General features: G+C 42.4%; 1 protein-coding gene across 1 annotated transcript; it reads right to left on the reverse strand.

Moving 5' to 3' along the window:
* Nucleotides 1-233: 233 nt before the first annotated feature.
* On the reverse strand, nt 234-6,660 carry LOC123068965 (PSME3-interacting protein). Its single transcript, XM_044491672.1, has 7 exons — nt 6,455-6,660; nt 6,245-6,319; nt 6,083-6,140; nt 5,601-5,656; nt 1,562-1,624; nt 946-1,014; nt 234-763 (listed from the first exon to the last, which is right to left on the reverse strand). Exons 1-7 carry the CDS (start codon nt 6,536-6,538, stop codon nt 512-514), a joined length of 657 nt encoding a protein of 218 aa, XP_044347607.1. The 5' UTR covers nt 6,539-6,660; the 3' UTR covers nt 234-511.
* Between the last annotated feature and the right edge of the window lie 2,102 nt (nt 6,661-8,762).

Consider the following 8,762-nt stretch of genomic DNA (forward strand, 5'->3'; position numbering starts at 1 on the left):
ATCACACTATAGCTACAGCACTGCGCCAGCCCAGTAGCCTCACGCCAAAGGTGAGCCTACCTAGATCTCACAGTTGGCAAGGAATAGCCTTGTCTAAAAAACAAAAGTAGGCAAGAAGTAGCCTCGGCTCAAAAAAAAAGTAGGCAAGAAATAGCGTGTCGCTCATTTATAGATTTCACTCGGAATTACTGCACCTACGATCTTTCCAGTCTGATTTTTGTGCAATGATCAGATGGATGGCTGTGGCCTTTGATAGGTGAATACTGGCTGTGATTGCATGTAGTACCATAATCGCACTAAAAAGATCGTTTCACTTGCTATTACGGGGTTAGATCCTTTTGTCAGACAGAACTCATCGCCTACGACAAAACGTTCATACACTGCAACGGAATCATGGATGCATCCTTTGCATCTCGCCAAGAAAAAACCCTTTTGCAGGCTGCTGCAGCGTTGCAGTGAGATTCTGGTATGCAACACTGAGCATTCTAGAAATCTTGGATGTTACTGTTGGTCATCGTTCATCGCCACTTTCATCGTCGTCGTCGTCGTCCCCGTATGCAGCCAGAGAGCCAAGCACGCTGCTCTTGGTGTCACCATGTGGCTCATGGTTTGTATCATGCCCATTCGAAGGCACCAACTCCTTGGGAGCAGGCTTACATTCCGCGTCAGATTTTGCCTTCTTGGCTCGTGGCTTCACGGAAACTGTAATGTTTCTCAGGAACTCAGGCTGGCTCCTCTTAGAAGGCGGTTTAGGCTTGCTCTCCTGAAGAAGAGCAGATATTTATAAACAAAGATGAAAACCAGGGCAATTTGGTTGAAGAAATGCTTCATTTGCCTCTGCCATCATGATGGGGAATGCAAATATAGCAACTGGCTACATGTGCAATATCTAAATGTAATTTTTGCCTAGCATGAAATTAAATATGCTTTCTTGTTGTAGCTTACCTCAGGCATAGAGACTGTAGGCATCTCACCAAGTTCATGAGCAATAGTGGACTGGGCAGCTACAGCCTCCTGAAGGGAAAAACACATTCATTAGGTATGCCATGTGAGTGAGCCACCCTTGGTCCGCTTGGCAGATCACATACCACCAAAGTATAGTTACAACCTTAATTGTAGCAAGCAAGCCTTCCTATCCTGCCTACCCACATTCTTGTGATGTTGAAACAATTGCTGAACATTACAAGCTTATTAAGACCAAGCATAGAATCAGGTGTGGAGGATTAAAAGGCTCCACTATCTGTTGTTTTCAGATGATAGCTAGATACCCACATGACAAAAATTTCCCCAGTCACACCTTGACTTTTTTTTATCTGTTAATGAATATGAAATGCTAGACGGACAAAAATGCACCCATGCGCAACCAGTCAAGGCGTATAAATCAGATTTCATGTTTTATTGTATTTTCTATTTCTACATGAAAGACACAGACATTTGCAGTATTGAAAATAAGGGTCATACACGCAACATGTTACTCCCGCTGTACATTGTTTTTTAGACTTACCATAAGTCTAAAAAACGTCTTGTATTAATGAACAGAGGAACTAGTAATATTACTCACGTGGAAACTACGGAGTTGTTCAGCTTCTTCATTGGCCACCTGCTGGTCATATTCTCTCCTTGACTGCACCATAGTAAATTGAAAAGAGTAAGATGTTGCATGGCAGCACAAGATACAGACTACATTAGCATACTTCAATCTCATGTTTTATGTCCAAAATTCTTATGTATTCAAATATCAAATAGCCAAAGACCAGTACTAGAGTACTACTCAGCCATTTTACTGCAGACAATTCCCTACTTTTCAGTTTTAAGAATTTCCCTATGACCATTGTTAAGTCCGAAGACCAATTATTGTCATGAATTGGAAAGAAGGATCCTCTTGAGGAAAATAGCAGCGCACATTTTCCATGCCTCCTTTACCCAAAATCGTACCCAAGGTAAATAATGAAGTTGTGGTCTCTTGTAATATTATTCACCAAAGTTGCAAATAGTAGTGCTACCTTTTCTTAATAATGTTCAGCATAGTTACCCAAAGAAGGTGAATACTAAATTGGTGTAAGAAAACAAATTCATCTCTATAGAATAATTGTGGTTGATTTATGTTGAAACTCAAGAAATATTTGTGGTTGCAATAAATGATCAACAAAATACTATTTTTCAATAATGTGGTTGCTAGTTTAATTCTAACCACACAAAAAGGGTTAAATCCTAAGGCGGTTGGCTGGTATCCTGTACTTCTGTCTCAGTATACAATGTGCCTTAGGTGTTTGCTCTCTGATGTAGTGGGTGCTATCACAAACTTAGGACACCTGGTCACTAGAGAATGGATAATGGCGGCACTAATGGTACCGACATGAAGCTTAATCAGTCTCACTCTAAACTAAAGCCTGTTTTCAGTTCAGTTAGGATCTAAGATTGTTATGTTTTTAGTTCTTATTAGTTTTGTTCCAGTTGGGTAGGCCTGCAGGTTTGAAAAAACTGCTAGGAAGCTATTTTCCCCTTTCTATTGTAAAAGGAAGGGTGAAAGGAATGCAGATTGACTGCCTAGTTTACTGTGACTTGTACAAAAAAAGAAAATAGTAATTAGTAAATACATGTGCACAATATTGACATGCAAATACATAATGTTATACCTTTTTCAAGCAACCGGCAGGAGCGCTGCCTTTTCATTGAGAAGGTGGAAATATATACAGGTTATACTATCTATTACAGTGTTATACTATCAATTATATCCAAAATTTAGTTCAATTTTGAGATAGTCGAGGCATGCAACTACTTGTGGACTCTTGTTCCCCTGGGGAAAAGACCTCTCCGAAGCAATGGGAAAGTCAAAGCAGCATCATGCCAAAAACAAAAACTACACAATATAATATAAATAAATAGTCTAGATAATAGATATGTAATGGATGCAAAGATATTGACAAGCCTGTCAATCACGATGATCAAAGAATACAGTATGAACTGGATCCAGCCACACAATTCTTGTGTGCCTCAAACCCTCTTAGGCCCTGTTCGGATACCCAGGGATCAGCCAGGATCGACACCCAATCCCCATGGGTCAACCAGGATCAGCCCCGCCGGGTATGTATCCCTGCTCACACCTAAAAACATGTTCGCTTAATCCCTCTCAGGATCCCACCCGGCCTATTCCCCCACAATCCTGTCCATCCCGGTCATGGTCGTGTTATTTGGCTGTAGATGTTTATGTTTGGTACAACAGCACTGTAACACTTCATGGATCGTGTAATAGAGTGGCCACTGTACTGCAATGTTCAGCATGTTTATGTTTGCAGATTTCACATCTTCGAGCTACTCATGCTGAAATTGTCTCTCTAATTTGCCAGGATTTCATCAAGTCAAAACGAACTCAATGTTAACTTGCTTTCTACGGAGTAGCATGCTTTCATCAATTGAAACCATGGAGGTAACTCGTCACAGAAAGAGAAGGGTACATAACTTTTGGCAACCGTAAAAAATCTTTGGGGCAACTATTAAATTGGAACTGAAGGTGGAATGGCCCTGGGGATTGCTGGCATTTTGTTAGGATAATAAGATCCTGCCACTTGCTTACTGTTTTGATATGCTTTACTGCTGCCTAATCCCTTTTCCTCATTGACATGGTTGGATTTATTTAGGCTTCTGAACCATCATGGCAGTATATCCACCTCTAATACGGAAGCCAAGGCAAAATAATTTAATAAAGTGCTTCAGGAACACTATTATCCTTGGTTTGCACAATACATGGTCATGAAAAGGTACCATAGCCATTTGTTTCCTTTCTTTTTTGCACCAGTTTTTCGAACCTTGAAGCACTAGTTACATGTTTATCTTTGCATGGCAAGAATCGAGCCAATTTTTCACGATTTGTAGCTGAAATTATTTCACAAACTTAAATCAAGATCCTTGAGTAAGGAGATGCTGAGAAGCTACACATGAGAACTGCAAGGGTATGGTCACTCTAATTTGTCTACTTTCTCTGCCTTGAGAATAAAACAAGTTCATTGAACCTTAAGATTTTCTTGTCCCGGTTTTGCTAAGCTCAGATCTTATCAAATCTAGTTCTGAGGAACGCTCCTTACTAAAAATTTGTGGGCAGTTGGTTAGGAAAACTTACCGTCAGAAGGAAGCAGGCATTAAGAGCTAAGGCCTTGGATGACAAAATGGCTGTACAAACTGTTCATTTTGCTGTACAAGTTAACTCAAACCATGGCACCTCTGCAGTGTGTTGCTTTTGGCTATATAGTTGCTTTTCATCTTACTGACACTTATTGAACATAATTCAGTAGTTTCTTGTGCAGAAAAAATGTCAGCACAGCGGTATTCTGGCACTAAAATTAGATGTGGACAGAGATGTTTATTTTGTTCTTACTAGAGAAACTAGATTCCCTTCTCTGGTTAACTTGCGTATTTTTCAGACCAAATTATGTGTATGGAGTTGTGTACAATAGTGACTTGTATCAACGTGAAGGTTATTCTTGTTTTTATCTTTCCTGGAGGTGTCAATGTGGCATGGATGATTTGTACTGGTGTCACTGTCAAATTGCTAGACATGGATGATTACTGTTTAGCATTGCCACTGTCAAATCCACTTTGACCTCCGGTAACCAAACTAATTTTGAATGGGAGGATTATACACGGATTAGAAACTGAAACCCCAGGGGGGAAAGAGCTCATGGGTCGTCAGTGTGCAGCTTCGTCTCTTCGCGGTGGCTTGCTCACAGTTGGGAGCTCCTTCGACTTATAGTGAGGCTTGGTGTTTATCTGTGGTGTACTTGGAGTTGTATGGGGCGTTGTGGCTGCTCCTTAGCACCTCTGTATCTTGCCTCGGGTGTCTGTGTGGTGTTGGCGTGTTGTACCGTTGGCTGTATGTTGGTCGTTGCTTATATATAAAGCAGGCGGAGAGCCTTTTTTGGTAAAAGAGTGGCAGGAGGGGGTCAACTGAAACCCCATAGGTATTGATTCCACCTGGGGCATCAAACCCCAAGAATCTAACAATCCCTAAGGCGGTATCAAGGCCAAGGGCAAAAAGGCTTCAGGCAGCTATATGAATGCACTGAGAATGTAGCAAAGAAAATCCTATCTTAGTTCAATATTTCAATCTAGAGAGGAAACTGATAGATATACTGTCAGCTCTGGTGTGCTGTCCCCTTTAGTCTGACAAGAAGAGTGTCATCGGCAACGCTTCTGGGTTCAGATAACAGACGGCCCAGATCCCATCAAGACAGCAGCGAGAATTAACAGTAGATGGGGCAATTTTATCAACCATTGAGTCTTGAATCATTTACCATTCATGTAATTGTTTTACTCCTACACACTGCTCATCTGAGTGATTAATGTACCCGCACCATATATGTAGATTCGGCTGTGAATGAGAAGTAAGAATTGAGATGATAAACTAGTCCAGTTAGCTGTAGCGTGTCTCTTTCTTCCCTATACACATTTTGCAGAAACCCTCGAGAACCCTATCAAAACCCCGCGAAATTCCCCAAATCCCCTTCTGGGAGTGGCATACAAATGATCAACAATATGTACCTATAGTTTCTACTGTCTAGCTTGAATAATCATTTTTTATGCTAGCAATATATTAAGATGCTTACCAAAGCCAATTTGTCAAGAAACTCTGTCTCATCCTCATCCAAAGCCTTTGGGGGTCCTGGATAGAGCAAGAAAACGATCAGAAAACAAGAAGAAGAAAATAACCAACCCCTTACCCAGGACCCTGCATCTTGTGTTTTAGCCATTTCAACCGAGTAACGGCAAAGAGAGCAAGTTAGAAAAGGCTGTCCAACAAGACCAAAACATGTTTTACAATTTATCCCAGGTTCAGGCCAGAGCAAGGATACACTCCTCTTTGTTTCAGAAAAAGTACAGGTAAGCCCAACTGTATCGACACTATAACCATGACTAGCATAGACATGCTTTGCTTATCAGTAAACACTTTGGGCCGTAGGCTTAGTGTTTGCATTGCAACTCACTTCTTACTTGCTCTAACTGACTGCATCCTTTTGATGGGCACTGCTGCACTAAGCAACTTAACATTGCTCAAGATGGGAAGTGGTGCAGTGGGTGGATAACTTACTGTGCTTGAAGCGCTCATTGAACTCGGCATCCTTCTTATCCTTGTTCTCCTGCAGGATCTGCACAGCGTGAAGATAAGCACTAGCCATCAGTACCGTCGCCGGTAGAGGATTATTGGCAAGCAAATGGAAGCGAGGGCGAGAAAGGGAAAAAAAATAAAAACCTGGAAGAGGGGCTTGTCGCGCTGGGCGGTGCCGTCTTCCACCCGCTCCCCTCTCGACCGCTTCGCCTCGTCGAGCTGCGAATTTTTTTCCCCACCCCGCCAAAATCTCAGCAATATTTTCTAGGTTTTCCACATCCGATTCTACGCGCTAGGGTAGTAGGCAGGCAGGCAATCGAAAGAGAGGCAGAGATTAGGGTACTGCAGCCTTGCCTGCTCCTCGGAGACGAAGCTGACGAGGCGGATGGCCGGTGGAGCAGCCGCCTTGGAGCTCGACGACGTCTCCCCCCAACTCATTCGGACGGCGACGACTCCTCTTTCTCCTCCGCCGCGCGGGCTGACGAGGCCTCTGCGGGCCTGCGAGATCCCTAAAACCAGACGAATCACGAGTCTCACTCACAGCCGTTGGATTACGATCTCATCAATCTTAGGGCCTCTTTGATTTGCATTTTAACTAGGGGAATTTGAAAGAAAAAAATTGCCACTCTTAGCTTGGGACTTTGACAAGTTTCCACTGCTTACTTTCTAGTACTATTTGGTCTTTTGCCACTAGTTAGTCTGGACTTGGATGTTTTGCCCTTTTTGATACTATAGTCGAAGGCACGTGCACATGTGCAATGTTTATTACAATTTTCGTGCGAACAAGAAAATTTTAAGTGCAAGTCAAGCACTTTGTCTATGGAGTTTTAGCTTCACAACCTCTTGCCTAGTTACAGAGTTCCTGAAATTTTTTAATTATTTTTCAAATTTCCAAAACATGTCAACAGTAATAACACTTACTTTACAAACTCGAAGTTAATATTCTCAAACTGGTAAGTCACTCACGGGATCAAATTATGTTCCAATGTAATCATCTCCTAGCATTCTCCGCCATCACTTGGACATCAACACCAGGTCAGCTCCTTGCTTCTGGCTGTCGAGCGGTGTGCCCTCAGGAAAATAGAAAAAAATTGTCAGAGCACCAGCACACCACCGTCCCTTTGTCCCCGTCCCTGCCCCCTTCCCCCAACCCGCCGAACGCCAACTCGAGGACCGCCACGGCGCAGGCGCAGCGCACGACCTGGCCATGGGGCACTCGTGCTCGCTTCGCTCAGTCGTCATCGGTAGGTACGGCGGTGCCCGCACCCGGCAGCCACGGCTGCACACAGCATACGCCGACAGGTGGCACGCTCCAGGTCTTGCAATACGCTGGCTCATGGTTTTGCTGCCCAGGCGCATCAGATTACGATTACTGATCTATGGATGGGGCATGTCCCACTATTGTTGAGTTGGCTTGCAATGACTCTATAAATCTGATTCCGAATGAGTAAAGAACCCTCTTCATTCAGAAAAGGAAAATGTTATGTGTTCACTTCTGTTGATAGGATATTTCTGTTGTATGTTAAAGCTGAAAAATATTTGTATCTTGCACATACATGTGAAGTCCAATGGCTCTATATCATAAAAATCACATGTGCTCACTTCTGTTGCTAGATTTCTGTTATATGCTATAACTCATAAAAGAGTGGTAAATCTATAGGTTTAAGTACTGTATGTGCTAGAATCTAGTACCACGCAAATATATATCTTTTGGTCTAGAACATTCACAAGGACAAGCTAATGACTGAAACCTGCCATGTACATGTTCTTATGAGCTCTTGAATTTTCCTACTGGTGGTGCATTGTTACAGCTTGCACTGTACTCACGTCTCATTCTTTTATACTCACTATTCCTTTGCAAACAGGCTTCCCTTCATATGAAGTCATTTGCAGATCTATCCTCGTCATGGAAATGCTTACAATGATAAGAATTCATTTTCATAGCACTTCTGGTTTCATCTAAGAAGGGGAGCCTTGGCGCAGTGGTAAAGCTGCTGCCTTGTGACCATGAGGTCACGGGTTCAAGTCTTGAGAACAGCATCTTACAGAAATGTAGGGAAAGGCCGCGGACCCTTCCCCGACCCTGCGCAAGCGGGAGCTACATGCACCGGGCTGCCTTTTTTTTCTGGTTTCATCTAAAGGATCATTCCACTTTCCAGCGACATATACTATTTCCCCACCAAACAAAACAACACAAAAACACATGGTATATCAAGGCAAAGATCGATAAGGATAATAATTCGGCACCAGTAATAAAAACACGCACATTGGTTCGTCGAGTGAACATTTGTAATATCTTTGGCAGGAACGTGGCCTTCCATATTGTGGATTTTACTGGATGGCTTGTGGTTATGACTTCGATTCTTGATTTTTCTAAGCCAGGTCTTTTCAACCACAACCTACAGTATAAGCATTGCATGATTTTTTAGGTTGCTAAATCTGAGAAAATTAACTAAAGCATATACAAATTGACAAATAGCTATGAGTATGAACACAATGAGAACACGTGCTTTATGTTCAGATAGCATTGACTTTTATGGTCTACCAACAGATAGCAGTTTGGACAAAAACACAAACACCTTGCGTGCAAGATAAGTAGAAAAAATCAGCAAGCTACAGCCAGACCAGTGGATATGTATAACTGTATTTCACATCAGCATTG

Source organism: Triticum aestivum, chromosome 3B, assembly GCF_018294505.1.
Source record: "Triticum aestivum cultivar Chinese Spring chromosome 3B, IWGSC CS RefSeq v2.1, whole genome shotgun sequence".
Taxonomy (NCBI): domain Eukaryota; kingdom Viridiplantae; phylum Streptophyta; class Magnoliopsida; order Poales; family Poaceae; genus Triticum; species Triticum aestivum.